This window comes from Stegodyphus dumicola, chromosome 2, assembly GCF_044657685.1.
Source record: "Stegodyphus dumicola isolate Sdum_Otavi_A_Nest chromosome 2, ASM4465768v1".
In the NCBI taxonomy this organism is placed as follows: Eukaryota; Metazoa; Arthropoda; class Arachnida; order Araneae; family Eresidae; genus Stegodyphus; species Stegodyphus dumicola.
This window is the reverse complement of record NC_140769.1, coordinates 195372585-195398190: the sequence shown is the minus strand read 5'-3', so window position 1 is coordinate 195398190 and position 25606 is coordinate 195372585. Positions and strand designations below refer to the sequence as shown.

General features: G+C 31.7%; 2 protein-coding genes across 2 annotated transcripts in view; both read left to right on the top strand.

Moving 5' to 3' along the window:
* Nucleotides 1-6997: 6997 nt before the first annotated feature.
* Nucleotides 6998-25606, top strand: part of LOC146998777 (uncharacterized) — an 86670-nt gene continuing 68061 nt past the window's right edge. The window contains exons 1-2 of the mRNA XM_085811601.1: nt 6998-7248; nt 17105-17357. Coding sequence (XP_085667727.1) covers nt 17287-17357 — 71 coding nt within the window. The 5' untranslated portion in view covers nt 6998-7248; nt 17105-17286. The remainder of the gene's footprint in view (nt 7249-17104; nt 17358-25606) is intronic.
* On the top strand, nt 8005-12364 carry LOC146998778 (uncharacterized). Its single transcript, XM_085811602.1, has 4 exons — nt 8005-8512; nt 10016-10284; nt 11071-11336; nt 12135-12364. The coding sequence occupies exons 2-4, from the start codon at nt 10269-10271 to the stop codon at nt 12240-12242; spliced, it is 390 nt and encodes a 129-aa protein (XP_085667728.1). The 5' UTR covers nt 8005-8512; nt 10016-10268; the 3' UTR covers nt 12243-12364.

The window sequence follows — 25606 nt, the reverse complement described above, 5'->3', positions numbered from 1 at the left end:
AATATACACTAATGTTTGTGAAAATCACAACCATGAAGGAATTATGCACTTTGAACCAAACTTACATGAAATGTAAAGTGAGTTAAGACATACAAATGATTAGAATTACAAAGGGATTATGCATGCATGAAACGAGAACTGGCAGTTGTAAAGGACTGTAAAGTTGTGCTGAAATCTGTTTATCATCCTCCGTCTGCAGTGAACATTTAATTTGTGCTCAGTATGCCTCGTCAACAGCAGAGGATGCCATACCAACAAGTTTGAACGAGGCAACATCGTCTGTATGCAAGAGGGTGGACTTTCATATCAAACAATCACAGCCCGCACGCAGCATAATGCCACAACAGTGATGCATGTTTGGAAGAAATGGACAGCGAGAACCAAACAAGGTGAAATCCTGGCAATGGAGAACACAACAGCACAGGACGACAAACACCTCATCTGCATGGCTGTGATGGATTGTAGAGCATCCTCTCGCATGTTAGTACAATATTGGAGCACGGTTACAAGTGTTCGTCGCTGTCTGCTGCAACATGAACTGCATGTAAGGGTTCCTCTACGCAGGATTGCCCTGTCGCTGAGTAACATATGCCTCCGACTTCAGTGAGCACTGCAACTCAGTGCGTGGCGTGCTCTGTGGCAACAAGTTGCTTTCTCCAACAAATCTTGCTACAATCTGGAGTATAATGATGACAGAGTATGCATTATTTGATGCATTCCAGGCACTATATTTTAGGGGAAAAATATGCCTGTGCACAAGCCTTCTTTAAGGTACAACAGGTTTTGCATCTTCCCCAGATATGTTGCTCAATCAGCATGCCTAGGATTTTATCGGTCAGCGACTCGCACGTACAGCTAGTGGGCCACACACTGAAACTGAACTTTCACATCAATTCAAAGCCATTCCCCAGGATTACATTCAGAACCTATACGATTCAATGCCACGATGTGTACAGGCTCTCGCTCAGCATGACAGAAACCCAAAGTACTGATTTTCCAACTTTCGTTTTTTTTGTTTGTAAATGTGATTGTTTACTTGTATCACTATTGGTAATATGCGGAATAAATTTCATTCATTTCCGACAATTCCTTCATGGTGTTGCATTTTTCACAAACATTAGTGTGTCTACAGCATCCAGTGCCTGCTCAGCATCCTCTCGTATGTTACTGAAGATAAATGACTAACTGAAGACAATTTTTAATCTCTATTGAAATGCCCGTAATGATTCATTGCTAAGCACAGAATCTTAAATAACACTTGTCACTCCTAGCAATGCCTCATTCTGCCTCTAGTCCATCATCAGAAAACTCCATCAACCTGCTGTGGAGGAAGCTCCACGTTTATAAAATCATTGCCATCATCTTCAAAGGCAGAATTACAGATGTTCTGGGAATCCCATATTATCTTTAAATTCTTTCAAAGCTTTTCTCAAGCCTTTTCTTGTACAATGCAATCATAAAATGCTTGTTAAAATTCTACTCAGTATCAACTGTAATCTCCAAATGCGGCTTTATGAATTTGTGTCCATCATCTATACAAATTACACTGACCAAAAAAAAAAAAAAAAAAAGCATTATCTAATTTTTAAAATTACATTATCTTTCGGCTATGCCGAACTGGATGATGAAAGGGGCAATTCTCAGAACCCGCACATTTCCAGGAAACCCGTTATCGCTCAGATTGGGACCACGTGATCCTTCAGAAGCAGAACTTTCATCTGATTGGTTCATTTCTACCCCGGACAGAGTTTCAGCTGAAACATTTTTGGCGAGGTTTGAAGAAATATCACATAGCCACTACATTGTTTCTGTAGCTAGGTGGGATTCTTTTTTTTCTAAGAATCCTCCCATTTAAACCAGTGATACCAAAAACTTGTTTCTCAGGAAAGTCCCGTCTAGCAGGGACTGTTGATAGAAGTAAATAACCGCTTTAATCAACACTCACTAATAATATAGTAAAATCACAATGACCAAAATTAGCCTCAATCCACTATGTCTAATCCGTTTTCAAAACACATGTTTCACTTTTGTGATAAGAGGAGAGTGGAATGTGGAAATGAACATGAGCTCAGCATAAGAGCGTATAGGTAGTGATCACTTTAGGTTTTCTACAAATGACATTCAGTGGATGAGTTGAATGTTGCCTTTTTTTCCCTCTGAGATAACTAGATGCTGTTACTAGGTGGCTTAAAGTACAGTCAAAAGTCTTTAATCTGGAATGATCTATAATCCGGACCTCAAAGCTACAAACTTTCTGCACATGCTTAAACGCATGCGCATATGCGTTTAATGTATAATGGACTGTATAAGCTAAGCTAAAATTATCTATTTCAGTTAATGTTGCAGATCGCGTTGTTCCTTATTCTTCTAATTGGATCCGGCTTATTATTTTTTGCAGACTGTTAGAGCAATTTTATAAAAAGTAAGCTTGAACTTTCGATTATGTCAAAAAGAGTTTCCGATTCTGGAGATATCAAAGGTTTTACAAGCGAAAGCACGTTTTGATGTCCATGAAACAAAAAGTGGAATTGCTGCAAAAAATGGTTAAAGGCATGAAGAAAGTGACAGAGAGGTGATTTGTTTCTCTAACCATTCCGAAATCTGTTTATAATTTTCGCGCTGCTCTGCGGGAGAGGAGGGGGTACGTTGCAGCGCACAATGAACTGGAAGTTGATCTGTCAGCACTATCCTCATCTTCAGGGCAGATGTTTTCATTTTATTTGGCTTATAATTCCTCACTAAATGCAGTATTTCATCTCGATGTACTCCATCTTTGATATGATTTAAATCAAATTCATCATTATAAATATCACGAATACACATGAAATAGTTTTCTGGTTGCAATTTTCTAATTTCAACTATGCGTAATGTATGCTTTACACATGCGCACGTTGAAAGAAAAGTTTATTAAAGTAAACAAATAAATATTAAACTTTTTTTTGTAAATTTTGATACCCTTTAGATTATAATTGCTCTTTATTTCATATCTTTAATTTTATAATTTCTGCATGCCATCTTAAAAGATTTAAACTGATGAGCTATAATACAAAAAAACCGATAATCTGAAATCGCCGAAGAGTCCAAATTAAAGACTTTTGACTGTTTATGATAACCAAATGAGCACCACAGCATTTAATGGGTTAATATATGACATAATTACACAGATTGGAATTTGCTAGCAAGTTTGTCCTTGAAACAGAAAAGAAAATTAAAAATCCTGCTCCAAAGGACATTCCAGCTGGCAACTTTATGAAATTTATATACTACTGTTACGAAATAATTTGATCCAGTTTTGTGAAATTAACAAAATATATGGCATTAATGAACTATACAATCATCTGATGCATATTTTAACTTTGAATGTCAAATCAGAATAGGGATTTTTTTTTTTTTTTTTTGGCACTGTGGCTGATTCTTACCTTTAGTCATAAAGATGATTATTATGATGCATGTTGCTTTATCGAAGACCTGCCAATGATGGATTACTATATTTCCACCCCACTTTACAGTGCTGAAATTTATTAAAAATATTTCCCTCATTTTCCACTTTTTTCAATAAATTAATTAGAACGAGCTTTCCTATAGTTTAAAATGTATTTGTTGATGTGGTAATCATTGTCTTACTTACAAAGACAAAATCCTATAAATACATACAAAGGTTACATTGAACCTTTCTTCTTGTAATTTTTTACCTTAATGCCAAATTAACACAAGAACTGTTGGGTTTTCATCCGCAGAGAACCCGTTGGCGCTTCAGGAAAGAACCCGTTGGCGCCGTTGCATTTTTACTCGCCAAGCTGAGCTGAGCCGAGCCGAGTTGTAAACGTGGTTTTTAGTGTATGTAAATTCAAGTTAGCAGACAATGGTAGTAAAAATTCACAGATAATAAGTATGTAGATGTAAAACTAACAGGTTAAACGTGATATACGAAAATAAATTTGTATTAAATTCAAGTTAGCACAGAAAACAATGTATTAAGCATAACGGGAAGTAGAAATTCATTTAAAAAATAAAAATTAGTATTGTTATACTTACGTTTACATTATACTTCTATGTATTTTCTCTAATTCATATAGAATACTAATATTTCTATTACAAGTGTCATTTTTCATTATTAAGTACTTGGCCTGTTGATTGACGTATTTTGGTAAGAGCCATGCCCATGTAATAAATTAATGAATGCATGACCTTTAATACATCCATTTTACATAGTTTTCAGTATTTTTTTTTTTTTTCAAGTTACTTGCACACAGCTTAAAACATTTTACGTTGCAACAAATACCTGTCCTTTTTCATAATATATTTCACAATACAAATAACCTTCAACAGTAATGAAATTTTCTTCAGTAGCATTGTTAAGTTAATAAAACTAGAACTTTATACATTTAAAAATTATTTTAGAATTTGGAAACCTCATGGTTCTGCGTGCTTACAGCTGTTAATAATTAAGAACATAACGTGAACAGCATGTTACAAATTAGCATTCACCCCTCCCGCCATATTTTCTTCCTTTGATCCCGAACTGACGAGCCGAGAACCGGCATCTTTCGACGAAAACTTCTTTAAGTATGCGAAAATATTTCTATCTATTCGTTGTTAAAAAATTCAGAAAAAATAACAATAAATAAGAGAAGAATAATATAAATCTCCAAATGCGAACAACGACAACCTTCGCACAAGCGAACAGGATGAATTAGCTAGGTTACCATGTTTGAACTATTATCGCCAAAGTTGGCGATGTTTACATTTACCGGGTTCTCTGCGGAAGTGCTTCCGAACTGTTGAAACACAGTGAAGCAAACACAAACTGACATTCATTCTATGATTTCAGCTGCATACTCAACTTCTTGCCTACGACTCTGCAGTTGTGCAATTCTAAGATGTTTCTTCAAGTAAAAAATTGGTCGATGTGTACATGGATACCGAGGATGTGTAATTCTTAAAAACGCACCAAGCAGTCGGTGATTTTTCATTGTTTTTCTTGAAGTCCTGTTCTAGATATTTTTGCATGTTTACAGAATTAATTCAAATTTGTAACCGGCGATATGATGAGTTAGCGATTTTCTAAAACACATGAAAACAATCGATTTGGCGACTTGGCAATTTTTTTAAAACTCGCCAATCTGGACCGTAATATCTAGTTTTACCATATTGCTGTTGTGAAAAGACATGTTTGAAGATGAGTACAAGTTTAACAATTTAAAAATACTGTAATCCTAAAAACAAATCATATGGACCATGGCAGACAAAAAAAATAAGAAAGGCACTGCAAAAGCATATGGTTAGACATGGCCAGAATCTCATAAAAAATAGCACACATTAGCTTCTTGGCAAAACATACTTTGGCTCAACTTCGATGTTAATGTTTCTGGTTAAGCAGAAGCAACATTAAAACTGGATTGCAGTAAATGCTGCCAAATGAACACATAACTGAAATATTTGCTGATATTAAGAAAAATATTAATTTGTTCAGCTAGACATTTAGCACCAATGCTCATCCAATAACAACAACAAAATTGTAAATTCGTTCACAGAATGTAATAAGAAATTTGTGTAAATAAGTACATAAGCAACAACAACAACAAAAGGCACATCAATATCACTGCCACACCATACAATTACGTTTGAATAAGAAAACAGAGTTATGCGCACAGCATTGAAAGAATACCTTTGAAGTACACCATATTCATTTCTTATCCTGAATCGAGCAGAACCATGTAATTATTTAATCTGCAACTACATTTTGAAATTTAATAATACACACAAATTATATACATTTAATACACATTTTGTACCGAAATTAAATAATTACAAATATAGTTCTTACTAACCTATACATGCAGAAATTCAGGGAAAAAAGATCGCATTTACCAGTTTGCTTTAAAAAAATGAATTAACATAAATAATTACAATTGAAAACCTATTCATTTAAGCAAATAATGGATTATAAATTTTAATTTTACCTTACAATCAAGAATGAGAATAGCCACATCACACCCACACCACGCTGCATACAGGCAAGAGTACATTAACTGGGCTGAATAACAAAACAACCATCACAGCAAAAGCTACTGCTTCTTGCTGCAATTTTTAATTTCGCTACAAATAACAGAATAATACTAGAATTGCTTACAATAAGTGTACATAGAATGTTAGGCTTTTGGTATTAATATTACACTCTCTAGCTCGGCTGAAGTTAATATGTTAATGTTTCTGGCTAAGCATGTTCAACTAGATGCATTATTAAAGCTGATTTCCAATAACGTCTGGAAAGTTGAGCGCAGATAACCAAAATATTTGCTCAGCCAGATATTTAACATTACTATTAATACGATATCAAAGAGAACATGAAAAAATGAGTATATTTGTTCAAAAGAACACAGAAATACAAGAATATATTACATTTCGCAGTATTTAAAGAAAAATCGGTGAATAAGTACATAAACGACACGAATTTTTTTTCTTCCTTTTAACTGCACACACAAACCAATAAACTATATACAATTCATAAATAATTTTGTATTCAAAGTTAATTAAATATTTACAAAATCAAAAATAATTCTTACCTATACATTCAGCAGAAAACGAATTATGCCTATAATTGCGGTCTGTGCAAGAAAAAAAAATAATGATTAAAATTACTCAAACAGACAATTAAATTTAAAAAATACTATTCATTTAAGTGGAAAAAGCATTAGAATTTTAATTTATTTGAATTTCAACTTAAAATTTGGAACAATAGATAACACTTGTATACTCACCACTACAACATCTCACCACGTTCGAGAACAAAATGGCGCTCGATTCGCATGGCACATTGGAGGCATGTTCATGCGCAGATGGTCTCTGCGCAACCAGTCGTACGTTTAGCATTTTTACCATGTTTGAACTAGCCGTCCGACGTCGTACGGGTAGACACTTCCGGTAGACACAGCCAAGTATCGAAGCTTCGTAATCGATTACAGATCGCAAAGTAATCACAATCAGCTATTCGTCATCGATGGGGAAAGGACAGTCTGGGCTATCCGAAAAAGCGGCGACCTATTTTGTGTGAGGGAAATGAGAGATCATGGGATATGTCATGTGATATTAATGGACGAATTACGGTTCTTTAATCGGAAAAGGGGGGAAATCGGGAAAAAATCTGGAAATTTTGTATTTGGCTTTATTCTGTGTTGTGTGAAACAGTGTTCGTGAATTTTTGGATCCCATGGCCGTAACTAAAGTGAATTCGAAATGGGTATTTATGTATGTATTAATTTAATGTATGTGCTCATTTATATGTTAAGTAGTGTTTTTGAATTTAATTATATTTTAATTAAATGATAGTTATTTTGTGAATTTTATGTTTGTAGGAATTTGGTATACGTTTAAGTTGAAATAAACGTGCATGGAAATAATTTAAATATTTGATATTAAGTATTTGTAACGCTTGCGGTATGAATTCGTTGGTGACGTGTATAATGTAATAGATGATTTAGAGGTAAAAGTTTTTGGATATTTTATTTATTTTATATGTGGAAATGTTCATTACTTTTTCGCGATCAGGTAATTTCATATATGTTCTTTTTACCGGGTTTAAAGATTGAGAAAATTGTCATGTATTTTCGTGAAATTTTTCTAATTTATGAGAAAAAAGCAGTGTACATGGATATAGTGAAGGGTGTGCGCAATGCCATTTTTGTGCAATTCTGGGATGTTTTTTTAAGTAAAAATAAGTCGACGTGTACATGGTTTAGTGATATTTTAATTAAATGATAGTTATTTTGTGAATTTTATGTTTATAGGAATTTGGTATACGTTTAAGTTGAAGTAAACGTGCATGGAAATAGTTTAAATATTTGATACTAAGTATTTGTAATGCTTGCGGTATGAATTCGTTGGTGACGTGTATAATGTAATAGATGATTTAGAGGTAAAAGTTTTTGGATATTTTATTTATTTTATATGTGGAAATGCTCATATTTGGAAAGGGTAAATACTTTTTCGCGATCAGGTAATTTCATATATGTTCTTTTTACCGGGTTTAAAGATTGAGAAAATTGTCATGTATTTTCGTGAAATTTTTCTAATTTATGAGAAAAAAGCAGTGTACATGGATATAGTGAAGAGTGTGCGCAATGCCATTTTTGTGCAATTCTGGGATGTTTTTTTAAGTAAAAATAAGTCGGCGTGTACATGGTTTATGTGTATGTGTTATTTTGAAAAACGCGTAAGGAGTATGGTATTGTGCACTTTTTCCCAATTTTGCAGTGAATGTTTGTCATGATTAAGCCAACGAGATAATATACTGGTAGAGAGCTTATTGCAACCTTCAACCGGTTCCAACATTAGTGTCACGTGACTGCTGCGCGAATTCCGAAAGTCCGGAAATACTTTACATTGCTTTCTATGGGACGAAAGACTGCTGCTCTGCTTGGTCACATAAAATTTAAGTAAAAATGGTTATTCGCTGCAGCGCCTATGGATGTAAAGAAAGTTTCGTGAAAGGAGGACCTGTAACCTTTCATAGGTAAGTTAAAACTGCATGATTTATTATTTTATTTTCAGTATTTCTGTCGTTTTACTATCTCTGTTGAATTGGTTGGAAATTTTCAGCCATATTGTACAAGAAAATTGCCGCTGTATATGACATTTTCAGCATGTATTATTAGCATCAAAATGTATTAAATACTGTGACACTATTTACTGGATTCATCATTTACAAATAATTGAATTTTATATGTTTTTTCCGTGTATTCCGTTGAAATAGAAAGCTGCGCCAATTGGCGTTAACTTTTTTTCGCCAAGTCGTACGCGTTTTGATTTCATAAACAATTATTGCTTGCGATAAAAAAAGAAAAATGCTGTTATTAGCATTAAATTATTGAGAAAAGATTGTGCGATATGTTTACTTTGTTAAAAAAAAAAAAAAAGCTGAAGATCTTGATTCATGCAACATTGAACATAAACAGTTAAACAGCATTATTTTAAAAATCAGATTACTTTTATAGAGCTCAATGCTGTATCATTATTTTCTATAAAATCAATTAAAATAAAAATAATCTGGATTATAATTCTGTCTCATCTACGATGCTGTTAGAAATTTAATGTAATTGAAAAAATGTGATGTAAAAAACTTAACCATATTTTAAATAGTATTTAAAAAAAAAAGGAGAGTGAGAGAATTTTTAACTGTAATATCGTTTTGATCCTAATAATAAATACTGAGTTGAAGTTTGTTACCGTTTGATACATATTCAATATAAAATATTTGTTATAGTTAATAAGATGTATTCATCCCCCCATGACATACACATGAGTGTGGAAATCAGTAATTAAGATTGCATTATTATGTTTCAGTAATATAATCTCAAGAAAAGAGAGGTGGTGCTCATTTTAGAAGTTGAACCTGCATGCAGTGAAATATAATTTTGTTAATAGATTTTTATTAAGAAAGAATTGTTGATGACAAAATCAAACTAACTTTTTTCAACATTGCCTTGAGCACAAATTTTTCCCATCATTAACAATCTAATTTGAAAGTGACTCATTTTCTTTTAAATTTCACTTGACCCTCTTTTCTCTAGAAGGCACCTTTTGACCTGTAATTTGATGTATTACAAATTGTGTTTTTGAATGTACGTACTATTGTAAAATAATTTTAAGAGAACTTTAAGGTGGTCCAAAAGGACCCTTTGATTTCCATTCCAATACAGAATCACGAAATAAGAATTCTCGTGTAATAAAAGGCTAAAGGGAAAAATGCCATCCCCATATACAGACAATTATATTATTGTTTTGACTTTAATTGTAGGTATATTTACATTTCTTTCCAATGAAAAATTACTACACTTTTAAAATTTCATGATATTTTTCAGCATGTACTTAAAGAATTCTTAAATGATTCTGAAAAATTAACATTCTTCTGCAGTATACCTGTATGACCTGGAATACATATATGTGTGTAATTTAATACTTCATTTGCTACTTTAGTACAATTAAGTTTTTTTTTTTTTTTTTTTTTCATTTATAGTTTCCTTAAAGATCCAGAAAGGCAAAAACAATGGGAAGTACAACTGCGGCGGGAAAACTTTAGAGTAACCAAGTATTCAAAGTTATGTTCGAAACATTTTACATCAGACTGCTTCAATAGAACAAAGTTTGGAGGCACCTGGTTAAAGGCCACAGCAATTCCAACGTTATTTAATTTCCCTTCTCACTTATAAAAAAATGTTTACAAGCGAAAGTCGTCAAAAAAGCCACTTCAGCCCAATCCAGAAGAGTCTATGCACTATTCAGAAAGTAAGTGATGCTCTATTTTCAATTTCAGTATCATGTACTTAACATACTTATTTATGTATGTGAGAGAGAGTCGAGGAAGAAATTGTACTTTGATTAAGTCTAACATAACATGCTGTGATGTAGTAATTTTTTTCTTTGAATTCTATTAATTGTATTGGTTTCAATATGTTAAATAGTATTTTTAGAGAGAAAAATAGTTTTGTAAGTAGGTGAATTTTGTTGCATTCTAGACTTATAATTCAGTTTAGAATTTCCAGAATGCTTGTAGTTTACTTTTAGCCTACTTTTTTTATTTATGTTTATGTTTCAGTTTCATTTGTAAATTAAATTTAATGAACTTAGCTTGAAAATTTTATGCAAATGCTAATTAAAGCAACTAAAACACTTGAACTATTACACGATAAAGTAATCTGAGATTATGGGAACTTTTAAAACTAATTTAGTTTATATCTACAACATCTTGCCTGAACTCTAATATTTTGCAAGGTATTGAAAGCTTGTGAAGAAAAACCCATTATTTATTTTTTACTAATTTAAGATGGCAAATTACCCTCAAAATCTCCTTGCTTGCTATAAATATTCATGTTTCATAACTTTTAATTCTGTTTCCTCTCAGAAAGACATTACACAAATAAAATAATCCTTTTCCTCCACACCAAATCAAATTATTAGCCATAAAATTACTGAAATGCGTTATTAAGCTCCAATGAGTATGATTTATAAATAATAATAATTATTATTAATATAACACTTATATTTAATATTTCGTCTTGAAATCTGTTGTAGGTTCAGCAAGTACATCTGTAACTCCTGAAAGAAGGAAACGGCTGCATTACTTGGGAGATTTTAATGATGAGGATGTTACATCTCCAAGTAAAGCAAAAAAAGTTCTTGAAATAGCTCAGCAGCAAAATATCAGCATGAAAAGAAAAATTAAATTGTTAGATAAACAGAACAAAAGACTGAAGAAGCGTGTGGCCTCTTTAGACGAGCTGCTGACTGAGTTAAAAACTCAGAATTTAATATCTGATTCAGCGTCAACAATTTTAGGGGTAAGCTTAACAAATTTTTACAATATCCAGTTTTGTATCTCTCTTACAATTATTTTATCCATCATTTCCCAGAGAAATTGTGCTTTTAATTATAGTTTTGGTTTTTAACTATAACTTAATTTAGGGGTAATTCATAAATGATGTTGCACATTTTCATAAAATTTTTTATCCTCCTTCCCTTGCCAAATGTCAGGCTATTACATAAACATATACTTTCACTTCTGATTTAAAGCTGGGAAATGCTGATCTAAATCATTTAGTAAGAATCAGTAGAATTTTTATTAATCCCAGGAAAGTTGTTTTAGCCCCAATAGAAAGAAATACCCTCAATTTTTGTAATTTCAAAATTTAATCAGCTGATTTTAAATGCTGTTTTTTAACCAAAATGTGTGTGATGTCACACTTTTTATTACTCTTCTTCTCCCTTGTGACAATTGCACAAACCCCCTCCCCCATCAGAGCGTGACATCCTTTTTGGATGGCCCCTTATCATGCACCCTAAGATATAATGAATACTTGCTGAGAATTTTCAAAATGTAATAATCAGAAATATATGTCTAATCAAGTAATTCTTTGATTAAGGAAATGACATGCAGGATGCAATGTCACAGGTTGTATTTCCATTAGTGTCATGAAAATATTGCATCTGTAGGTTTTTTTAAATATTTCTGAGGTGACCATTACATAAAAATGTTATAAGTTATTACTAAAACTCATCTATGTTTTATTATATTATATTTTAAATTTTTATGTTTAATATTATATTAAAATCTTAATTTTTTTGCTCCCTTCCTCTAGTTGTCTGGAGCTGCAGGGGACTTCATAGAAAGACTTGAATGTAGTAATTCAAGAGCTGAATATTCAGAAGACCTCCGAACATTTGCCATGACTTTAAATTTTTATTAGGCAAAAGCGTATAATTATGTCAGACAAATGTTCAACGACAGTCTTCTACTTTAAGAAGGTGGTATGGTAAAATTAGTGGTTCTCCTGGATTTACGAAGGAAGCCCTACAATCATTGAAACTTAAAACAGAAGAAGCTTTAAAGATAAACAAAACCATTTATGGAGTTCTTATTGTCAATGAAATGGCAATACGACAACATATTGAATGGGATAGAACTCGTTTTACTGGATATGTTGACTTAGGTACTGACATAGATGATGATGAGCTGCCTCATGCAAAAGAGGCTTTAGTTTTCATGGTGAATGCCATTAATGGAAGCTGGAAGGTTCCAGTTTCGTATTTTTTGATAAATGGGTTAAATGCTCTAGAAAGAGCCAATCTTATTAATGAGGCCCTTCATTATCTTCAAGAGACTGGCATTAGAATTATAAGTTTGACATTTAATGGTTGCAGTAGCAATATTGCAACTGCAAATGCATTAGGTGCAAATTTACAAAGCAATAATTTAATCAATTATTTTCCACACCCTGCCACCGGAGACAATGTGTATGTCATAATGGATCCTTGCCATATGTTGAAGCTTGTTAGAAATTGCTTGGCATCAAAAGGATCCATTGTTGATGGTGACAGTGGCTTCATTTTGTGGGAGCATATAATCAATTTAGAAAAATTTCAAAAGGAGCAAGGCCTTCATGCTGCAACAAAGTTACGGGCACGGCACATAGAATGGTATCGTGAAAAAATGAAGGTTAAACTTGCAGCCCAGGTTCTCAGTAATAGTGTTGCTGATGCTCTTTTATATTTAGAAAACGATTTAAAACACCCCCCATTCATTGGCTGTGCTCCAACCATAAAATTTTTAAAAATATTCAATAGCCTTTTTGACATCTTAAACGGCAAAAACCTATTAAGTAAAGATTTTAAATCTCCAATTAAGCCCCAAAATAAAGATACTATATTAAATTTCTTAAATACAGCACAAGAATACATAAAAAACTTAAGAACAAGTAAAATTGGAGAATACATATTGCATAGCAACAGGAAAACAGGATTTTTAGTTTGCATGAATAGTATTAAATCGTTATATATTGAGCTGTGTGAAATTTCACCTCACCCATTAAACTTTTTCCTGACATACAAATTATCACAGGACCACCTTGAGTTATTTTTCAGTGCCATACGCACAAAAGGTGGTCACAACAACAACCCTACTGCAAAACAATTTAAAGCAGCATATGTTCGCTTACTGATGCACCATCACATAATGACATCAGGTAGTGCAAATTGCATCGTTTTAGACGATACAAATATTTTAAATGTGAGCAGTTCCACTAATATGTACTTGAAGTCAATCAATTTCAACTCCGCAGATACCTTTAAAGGTGATTTTAATTTTTCTGAGAATTGTGTTACTGAAGATCATTCTTTTGCATTAACAAGCTGTAAACAATTCTCAGACTTTGTTAGTGATGTTGTTGTATACATTGCTGGTAGTGTTGTTAAAAAATTGAAAAATGCATTAAAATGTGATACTTGTATATATTCTCTGTCTGATGTTGGTTTAACAGTTGATTATACACAAAGTAAATTATTAGGTAGAAAAAATAGGGGAGGATTAATAGTTCCATCTGGTAGTGTTGTGAAGATATGTAGAGCAGCTGAGAAATCTTTTCGAACCACCCAAGCTTCTGGAAAACTTAAACAAAAAAACATTATTGCTTCATTAATTTCAGATAGTGTTAAATGTATAATAGAAAACTCTCCAAATATATTTTTAGGCATGCATGAACATATTTTAAATCACGAGCCTTTAGATAACCATAGAAGTTCTTTGATAAAAGCCATTCTGTTTGAATACCTGAAAATACGACTGTACTATGCAGGTAAAGTTGAAACAGAAAAACTTCAGAACAAAAACGTACGTAGTGTTAACACAAAAATTACACTTTTTAAGGGACAATAATATTTTAAGTTTTATTCAAGTCCTGTATTTTTAAAAATAAAAGCATGTATTTTTAATTTGTAGTTTGTATTTTATTTACATTGTTTTATGTATTCATTTTTTAAAAGTAAATATCACATTCTTTATATATCTATAAAGATTTCAATGGTTCGACAAGCTAATTTTTTAAAAATATATACCATCTCCAAAAATAATAATAATAAATAAAAAAAGTTTGATAAGTCAAATTTTTCATATCAGAGCCATATATAGGGTGCAACAAACAACGGTGCAAATAATTTAAAGCGATTATTAAAAATATAGATAAAATATTCAGGAAAAAAGAGGTTATTATTATTGTATTTCATATTATATTGCATTATTGTATTTCATAAAGTTATTCATGTAGTATATAACAATAACTAGTTTCTGTATTTTGGCCAAATTGTGTGTTTTTGTTTTAAAAAGCTCATTACTTATTCACATATCAAAAATAAGAAATTTGGAATATACTTGACTACCATTTTGAGTAGGTGATTTTTAGTACTTGTTCTTGATATACTTTAGAATAAATAATTTTAATAAATAAAATAAAGCATTAATCCACTTAAAATAAAAATATACTACTTTGTATGAACACCAAACTTTTAAAATATGAGCAGGACATGCTTTTCAATCGAAAAGCTTTATTTCTTCATCAGATGCAAGTTGGATCCTTTGCAGCTGGTGAAGAGCGAAAACTTTTTATTCAAAACGTGCGTTCTGCTCTCGTTTAAAAGATTAGTGTTCATGATAAGTAGTATATTTTTGTTTTACTTAATTTTTGTGTGTTTATTTGTAATTAAGCCACTTACTTTATAGTAAATACTGTATTTAAATGCACATTTTCATAATGTGTTTATTTAATTGGGATACAGGAATAAAATAGAATATGTATTGTCATGTTTCAATTTATAATTCATTAAGAAAATTTTATTTTGAAAATGTACATTTTACAGCTGATCTGCAAAATATGAAATCTTACTAAATTTAATGTACAGTTAAGACAGTAGCTTCCAAGTTTGCATGAAATTATTTTCTGGACATTGCTGAATTTATAAGCACTTTAATATGCAAGTAACTGAATAAAATGGGCATAATCAATTACTTAATAAAGATCTTTTTAAAAATAAAAAATTCTTTACTATCCTACATTTCCATAATGCAAGTACTATTGCTAACACCGAGAGGTCAAAAGTAAATGAAATTCTTCCAAAAACTATTTCTGACTTTAAATTAATTAAAATTATGTTTACATAAATATATGAAAGTAAAATATTTTTCTTTAATATTTTACTTTCATATATTTAAGTAAACATAATTTTAATTAATTAATTCAGTATAATTTATCTTTTTGTATCATAAACTATATTAAGTTTGGACAGTAATAGTTTATAGTTCCAGCTGAAAGTCAACAGTCTGTAAGTATATACATGTAATACAATGGGATTTTCTTTGTCTCTTTAGGATGCAATGCATTAAAATTAAACGAGATTTTTTTACCTTCTCAAATATTATAACAGTAGTGCAATTAATTTTTTAACGTTATTCAAATTAAAGTTTCCATCTCATTTTTTATTATTTATTTTAGATTTTCTTCCTAAAATTATTTAATCTAAACATCTTAAACAATGGTGCAAATAATTTAAAGCGATTATTAAAAATATAGATAAAATATTCAGGAAAAAAGGGGTTAAGTTATATCTAAATATAATTGTAAAAAATCGAACAACCTAATTCGAGGTCGTTGTCTGCTGACTGCTAGGAGGCGGAAATGAAAAGCACTACTTGCCATATCAAAAGCGGGCCAAACTGGCGATGAACAGTCTAAGCTATCACTCCCCAAGAGCGCCAAGAGCATTAGTCACGTGGTATATGTTGGAGACATCCTAGCAGACGAATTCTCTGTGGGTGAGCCGTCTACCTGTTATAAGAAGTCCTTGTATTAAGCAGTTTTGTTAGATAAAATTTCTAGCATAAGTGTAATTCGGCTAGTAGATTGTTGGCAGAAGTGTTCAGTAGATAAAAAGAAAAGAAACGTCTTTACTTCGTGAAGACAAAATGGCGGCGGGGAAAAAAATAGAGGGTTGCTGTAGGAGAGTTGGTCGCCAAATTTTCACCAAAAAAATGCCAAGTTACCATAATGTAAAGATCAACCAAAATATGTTTTCCTACACAATAAGCTTTTATGGTGAAATTTACCTGCCTGTAATAATCAAAATAATGCATATAAGTGTTTCTACAAACACATACAATGGAGATTTATTCATAAATAAATTTGTATCAGAACACACATGCGATCATACTATCTCATACCGACAAACACAGTATTTATTTATATGTATGAGTATTTACAAAAGTATTTTAAGTATTTAGAGTTTCATGCAGAATACAACTAACCATACAAACAGAAATAGTTCATTATTAATTACATATTTTGTTGTTTGTATTAGTACTTAACTGATACAGAGTGTAATACTAAACAGCTGCTTATACTGGGTAATATCTATCAGACAAATTACCTTAGTGTAAATACATAAAATCGACGTATGTACAAAATACTTGTATTAGAATGTGTTTAATATTTAAAAGGACAAGCTAAGCACAAAATTATAAATAATTTGAGTATTAATTATAAAATTTAATGGTCCTACTAGTTATAGGCACTAATTGATTGTAAACAAATAACTATCAGATAAATGTATTTACATACAGAATTATAAATGCATATATCAGAGATATATACACATATTTAAATTAGCATTTCAATAAGTACTTTTGTCTGCGAGTTGAAATACATGTTGCATCATTTTTATTCTTTCCTGTGTTTAGAAACAGATATCCGAAGTCAAAATTTTCCTCTTTTTTCGCTTTCTTCAGGAAGTGTCTACAAGTACGACGTCGGACGGTTAGCTCAAACATGGTAAAAATCAAGGAGCTTAGAATAGAAGGAGGGAAGGTTCAACTCAAACGGTGAAGCTTGGCGGCCATCTTCCTGTTATCACCGTGACTTGTGCAAGGAAGTCTGTCATTGCAACATTTTTTTCTTTTCTTTTTGAAGCATGTCAGCTTGTATTGCATATGGATGCATAAATAGATTCTCGAAAAAAATTCCGGGCATTATTTTTCACACGTAAGTATTAATTTTCTTTTTTTTTATGTAATATGACAACTATGTCAAAAAATATCACAATGTCATGTGGTTTTCTTTCCAGATGTGAAAAAAAGGACTTAAAATAGGTTATTTAATATAACTATAATCAAAATATTTTAAATACATTTTAATGTTTCTGTTTATAGCTGGTATCTTCGTTCTTTAAGATACAATGCTATATGGTAGGATTTAAATTGTATAATTTGAACGTTTTAGTTAATTCGTTTTATAACTTTCATGAAAAGTAAGAAATCAATTGTTACTATTTTTATTAATTGTAAAGGTGTTAAATAAAGCAATGCTTTTCTTTATATATTAATTATTATTCATTTTTTAAAGTTACGATAAACTGTTCTGTTGTTAAAAATTTTTTGTATAAACTTACAAATTTCTGAGCAGTATAGTGATAAAATTAAGTAAAATATTTACACATTTGAACATGTGGAAAGATGTATCCAAAAACTTATATAGGTGTATTTCTGTAATTCAACTTAATTAAAGGCAGTTTCTTTGAGATTAATAAATATGAAATGCGCATAAACTGAAATCAATGAATTCTGTTTTATTTTATTAAGATTTATTTTCTAACCTAAGCGAATCCGTGAAATATGCAGAGACATCATTTTTTAAAGGCTTTAATGTATGCGCATGCATTTAGATTTCGAACTATTTCTTAACAATTTGCTGTACATAGTAAATTATGGATATCATCTTTATTACTTTAAAACAAAAATTCAACAATAGCGGGGGATTTCATTATAAATTTAACATAATTTTACTGGAAAATAAATGCACGGAACAGCTTAGAAACACGTACATGTCACTGCCGTAATGCAATGTTTTGAAGTCACAAACATGGACGCCGCTTGTTCGGCGGACTTTGTTTGCAATTGGCCAACATTTCTTGTTCTGTGGCTGGTAATGTTAACATCAAGGCTAAACTAAAGCGTGTTTTAGGAAAGTAAAATGTTCTCACCTCCTACAGCAGGTGTTGTCTTCAGAGTATTACCTTTTGCTCATTAGAATCTTATTAATCTTCGTAAATGTGAAAGCTCTGTAATTAATAGGTTTAGGTAGAAAACTGAGGACATAGATAGTAGTTGCTCCAGAAAAAAGATTTCTGGATGCTAAGGCAAGGGCGAAACAAAATGTCCACAGCAGATACAGCTTGCATCTTTGCGAAACAGTTTTCTTTCAGCTGCTGTTAATGTTTCACTATGGGTCACCTTTCTAATTGTTCCATTTTCATTTTATACGTTGTTGCGCTTTTTAACCTTTCCCTCATATAGTAATACAACTGTTTCACTATCTTCTAAAAGCCTGTAGTTCCTAGCTTTTTTATCTCTTCTGTCCTTTATAAGATCTTTTTTCCTGAATGGTCCTACAACCTTCTCCAGGAATAAAGCAGGTTTACTTACTCATTATCATTCCAAGATTCAGATATCCATTTTTCTACTTTCAAGATGTCTATTTTCCTATTTTTGCAATTATGTCACACCTTTACTCCATGGCTAAGACAAAATGTCAAAGAAATTCACTTCTGTGTCTCTTTATCAGTGCTTCCCAAATGCCCTGCTTTATTGATTGGCATACCGAAGTCATGCTAGGATGGAGTATCGTGGCTTTTATGTCTTCACCTTGTAAATTATCCTTATCAGGAAGGAATGAGACATTATTGAGAATGCGAAGTGCTCTCTTTGGTAAAGGTTTCGACTGAGATAATTAACTTCTAAAATAAAAAATAAACTATTAATACATTCCATAAAAATGGCTCATTTCATCTCTGAATTTGACTGATTTTTTTGTAAGAAACAGTAAGATTATAGAAGTTGCCAGACCCATTACTTATTTTTTCACATTTTAAAAACTCCTAGGGATTTTAGCATTTGTTTATGAAATTAACGTATAGCTTAGCTAGTTTCAGCTTACCGCTACCTATATCATTGCTGCATGATAAGATGTTAGCTAAGCCTGGGGTCGATTCCCTTCCGTCTTGCACGTGACGATGCCAGTTTTTTATCCTACATTGCCATCTGATCGATTCGATTCGCCTTTAAAATACGAAATTTATTCGTAGATTTACTGGCTAGGATTCTGAAGTATTAGTTTTGAATATTACATATAAGTTCTTTAAGCAAACTCATTCAGTTAATTGAAACTAAATCCTTTTCTCGTGATTTGATTTATCTAAAAAATTTAAATAATTTGCAAATAAATTTAAATATTTTATTGAAAGAAGAGTTTACAATTATGTAACTACTTCTAAATCTTAAGTACAATGTTTTATGCATACATTCAAAAGTGATAACAGTAAACAATATCAGTTACAACAATAATAACAATACCCCTACAAAACGTTTCTAAAATTTCGATTCTTCGTTTGGCTGGCTCTCCTACCAAACTCGACACTTATTTTTTCGGTTCATTTTAGAATCTTCTGAGCACTGAAATGCTTTTGAAAACTCTGGCATATTAGATATCATTCCTATCGTTCTGTAAAAGAGAAAACATATTTTAAATACATGTATGATGAGTGTGACTTTCGCTTGGAGCATTATCAATATTTGCTCAACAAAAGGGTTTTATTCGTGGAGATGTCTGTTATTATAGATATTTGGGATAAAGGATCTTTAAGAACGGCTGCCAAAATACATTCAAGGATGTCGATGATAGCAACTATGTAATGTATTTATATCAATTAACCGATTTTTATGATTTTAAAGTTTACTATTATTTCTCATTTCCACTAACCATCACAGGGATGCAAATAAGATTGAAGAGAATTTCAAGGGAGAATTTTTAGTGTTTTAGATGTAAAGCTTTTCGCAACGTGACTTGCAGCATTATTTTATACCGCTCAACTCGGCCTGTTACATTACGGCATTAACCATTTTGCTAGCCGATGTCAAAACGCCCCAAGTTTTAACTACCGCAGTTAGGCGAAATTTCCTTAAGCTCAGTTTACCGTACTCACTTAAAATATGAAATTTTTGCTATTTTACCATCCGCAAGTAGCGGAGATTGCTTGCAAATACAATTAATGTTTTCCTTTTGAAATCAAGTGACATGAAAATGTTATTTGAAAAATTTTATGACTGTCTGGGTAATAGGATGTTAATGACGCTCTAGGTGATTACAAAGTTAGAACTCTACGACTATAAACCGCGAACGCCCCTGAAATATTGTGACTTATTATTTTTCATTATTCATACACATTTAATGCACGAGTTTTTAATTTATGATTAAACTTTTGATTCGTGATTTTACGATTTGGCACAACTGTGTGTTGACGTTTTTAGTTAAATTCTCCAAAGAAAAATAAATATCTATAGTAAAAGATATTTCTCATAAATAGTAACGTACATTTATATTTTAGAACTAATATCAATGATTCTTGAATATAATATCATTAGAAAGTTGAAATTATATTTCAGGCTGCTTAATTAGCCAACATTTAAGTTCTCGACTACTGACGTCTTTTGAAGAAAATGTATCCTCCAGTTATTAAGGACTTTTACACCGACTGCTAACCCATCCAGCGAAATACTTTCTTCCGGCTACAGTAAGAAGAAATGCTATAAGGATAATATGATTATTTGTTTCTCTTACTGTTTTGCCTGTATTGCTTCTATTTTTAATATCAAATTAATCCCATAGAGGTCGTCTAAGTTGTAGTTTGTAAACGCCCTTTTGTTCTCATTCGAACGGATCAAATGAACGCGCTTGTTCCACGTCGTTTACGTGATCCAGAGAATTTTTATTTTTCAGTTCTTAGCTTTTGGAATACATTTTATGGTTGATTTGTTAACTTTATTCATGTAAAAGTAAGTGAAAAACTGTTTTTTATCATAAAATAATGGCCGATTCAGAATCTATGAAGCTAAACTCTTGCCATTCAGACAATGATTCAGAATCAGAACATGAAACGTCTGTAAATGAGTCTGGAAGTAGTAAAAATTGTCTAGATGACTTCGCTACTAATATAAAAAAATGACGGTAAAGATACGAATTAACAGTTTCGATTGGAAGTTATCATTTGACTGATTGAAAGGGAAGCAAAAGTGGCAGGTTAAAGACATGTCTTCTTGGGTTCTTAACAGCTCGATTAAGACCAGTAGAAAGAAAGTTTTAATGTGATTTTACTGACATGAAAAACCTAATATCCGCAAGACGGAGATATGTGTGTTCATTGAAAGAAAAATGTCAACAGCAAAAGAATTAGAAAAGAAACTCTGTACATTAGTCTGAGCTGTCATGTTAAACATTACCTCTCGCCTTGTTTTAAGATATATCACACTAAAGCAGATCTTTGAAAAAAAAAGAAAGGTAAGTAAATGTAAATGAATCGAAACAATCGAAATATAATCGAACATAATTGTAAACAAATGTTATTTTCAATATATACAACTGTAAATATAACTTCTCCTTTAGGCGGCTTCTGTAAGAAGAAAAGGCTAATTCCAGGGTTGGTTTGGTTTGGTTTTGGTTTATTCGATTACGGCAAAGCACTCGAGAGCTATTTGCCTAAGGGGAGGGAGGCCTTCCTGGATGACTTTCCAAGAGAAACTGTCTCATATACACTTTACGCATGGGGAAAAACACGAAAACGCCCATGCAGCCTGCTCATTTGCATGATTCGAACCTCGGACCGAATTATAGTGTACAGCGACTTTACCGCTCGGCCACTGGTGAGCTGGTTCAAGAAAACTACTATTATTTTATTTGCAATAAAGTGTTTTTATAAATGCTTAAAAATTTTACAAAAATTTATTTTAATAACATTTTCCTACTTACAAAAATAAAATTTAAAAAATGCCATAAAAAATGTGATTATTTTTTGGATCGAATTCAAGAAAAATGAAACGGTTAAGAAATTATGTCTGCTAACAAAATATCAACTAGTTAGCAATATTTTGCTATCAGTACTTCTCGAATCCGATCTGAAATACTCTAAATAATATCTCAATAATAAGTAATACGATGATTCAAAATTTAAATGTGCATATTATTTAAATCTGAAGCTATCATTTCGAATTTTCTGCGTGTTGAAAAATTGTCATTTAGCACCAAAATAATTTTTGAACCTTGATAGCTAGTTCTGTGGAAGTTGTGTCCATTTAGGTGATTCTTCAGTTGCTTATTTCTTTTCCTTCTGCGAATGATCAATAATTGAGATTTTTGAGCATTAATCTTCACTTTCCAATTCATTGTAGCAGTTTGCAAGTTTGGAATACAATAAGCGCAAAAGTGTAAGAAAACACTAGTGAGCAAAGTCTTTATAATTTTTATCATAATAATTATAATCGCAAACTGCGAATACAATTTTAAATATCGATGGCATAATGGAATGGAAGCCTGTTTCCATGCCAGAAGCATTTCATTAAGAAATCTGATATGTTTTTAAAGTTTAAGAAGACAATTTCCAAAGAATTTGACAGCCCAACATGTACAATCTTCATTCATTTGCTTAAAAGTTAGTAAAGGACTATCACAAATTTTCTTAAAAAGCCGTCGGAGATAAATGCGGATATTGATCAATGATGAACGAGAATATCATACAATATTTTGGAAGGAAAGATGAAGTAATTCTGAGACTTTCTGCACGACCCAGTCTCAGTTTTATTATTTTAATATTAATCTTTACAAGTCTGACATAATATACGTGACTCACATAGGTATGGAAAATGGATTCACACCGTAAAAAAAAAAAACTGATCTGCATTTTCTTACAAGGTTTATTTTCTTCAATTTTAATTTTTTAAACAAACTCGTCGTTCCTATGCGCATCCATTTAATGCTGGAAAAATACTGAAACTTCAATCATCATTATATGAGCTAAATGTAAATATGTAAATGTAAAATATAATAACAAAAATAAAATATTCTAATAATGATTATTATGACAAGTCATATAAATAATCAAATCCATAGCTTCGAATCTTTGAATATGGTTTGTATCACGGCTTGTAAATTCCCAAAGCTGTTACTCACGTTCGTTTTTAATGGTAATCACACTTATGTGAAAGTGGACTCAAACCCATTTGAATCTTTAAATATCTCGAAATCCTTGCAAAAAATTAATATCATAATAATGCTAATTAACTGAATGGAAAATGTTATCGCTGGACGTGTAAAATTTTTACAACGGCTTCTTTCCAGTTTCGTGTTTTTTCGTCCTATGAAATGGTAATCGTTAACAAAGTTTCGGTCTAAGATGTTACATCATCGGCTCTTCTTCTTGTTAACCTCAGATAGCGCAAACCGTACGGGAGCCTAATTTGCTAACTGCAGTCGCTTGAACCTGTGAACATACTGTTGCGTTCGTTACGAAATGAATGCACAAGTCCGATGAAAAATGAACAAAAATTTATTATTATCACAACAAATATGCTTAAATTTCCTAAAATATTCGTGCAATATTACAATATCTCACAGTAGTTATCTTTTAACTACTCAAACATTCAAAAGAACTTAATTCAAAACAGCTAAAGAAAGCTAATCCGCGAATTCGCTGCAATCAACAAGAGCAGTTTTCTAAACAAACTCTTAAAACAACAACAAGCTAACTAAAATCACTGACTGAGAGGTTTTCTCCTTTTATAAGATTTTAAAATCGCGCGCGAGAATTTTCTAGTACTTTCTCGAAATCAAAAAGAGATATTTATTAAATGTTACGTGCACGCGCTCTTGTATTTTCAATTTTCCGGCTAAGCTTTTTTTTTTAATATTCATCACGCGCTGCACTGAAAGGGGAATAAAACAATTTAATTTATAATTCAACTAACATTAGCTTTTTAAATACCAAGTCGGTAACAATGCAAATTAAAGTGTTAAATTCAAAATTATCTTAACCTTTATTAAATCATTAAAGTTAACAACTATTTTACTGTAATCACAAAGTAAGTTTGATGAAAATCCAAATAAATAATGATCAAATCATTCTCGTGATTTATAACCGAAAATTAACACAAATAAAAAATGGTGACTTGTTGCTGTAATAAAAGTAGTATCACAAGAATGAGGTTGTTTCCTCTCGCAGTTAAATTTCAAATATTTATAAAACAAAGCTTAATTTAAAGTTTAAATTATTATAGATTTATACTATTGTTAACTCTTGCATAGCTTTGCAGTAGCACAGCCCATTTTCTAATTTTGAACCCGAAATGGATTTAACAGGAACTAACTTTTATTGAGATAGTGGGGAACATTCCGCTAGCCGAGCTATGTTCCTACCTTTCAGCTCTATCACTCTGAGCTTAAATTTGAGTAACTTTCTGATCTGACTAGAAATTGCGGCATAAGCGAAGAAAGATTGCACACATCAAAATGTAAGAGATAGTGAAACTTAGTATAGTTGCCGCAAACTTCCTGAATGAAGTTCTTTTATGCTCGTCAAAAACTTAGAATTCGTTTCAATTTTCGAACCCAAGGTTGCAGCTGGAAAAAAAAGAATGTTTCTCTTATTTAAAAAACCAAGACTTAAATTAGTCCAGATAAGCTTGGAAAAATTTTTGTCTGTATACCAAGAGTTACATATTTAATTTTAAAAGAATGCTTAGCTTTTATTCATCTGCAAATGAAAAGATCTCGCTTCTAGCAGATTTCACTCGCAGGCATCGAAATAATTGCTCTAGTTGGACTACATTTCTTCGAGAAAATAATGTGTCGCCTAATATGAACTTTAATAAATGTCCAAGCATGTAAAAACGAATGTTTCTGTTATTTAAAAATACAAGGACTTAAATTAGTCAAGGTAAGCTTGGAAAAAAATTTTTCTATATACCAAGAGTTACATATTTGATTTTAAAAGAATGCTTAGGAATGCTTATAGAGTTCATTTAATAATTCAGCACAGTTTTTGTGATACAAAGTTAAAGGTTGATCAGAGTTAAGGTAAGTTCAGTTTATTTTCTGTGATTCATAGTTAAGGAAATGTTTGATGACAGTTAAGCTTCAGACTTTAGAAGAGAAAGACTTTTAAACATATTACCTCTTAAATTTAATTGATATAACTTTTAAATATATTTAAACATAAAATATAAGGATTGGATTATTGGATTATTTTAGTTATGGCAAAGCACACGAGGGCTATCTGCCTAAAGGGAGGGAGGACTTTCTAAGGGAAACTGGCTCGTATACACGTTACACATGGGGAAAACCACGAAAATGCCCATGCAGCCAGCCCGTTAGACACAATGTAAACCAGTCGGCTCGCCCTCAGGCAAATT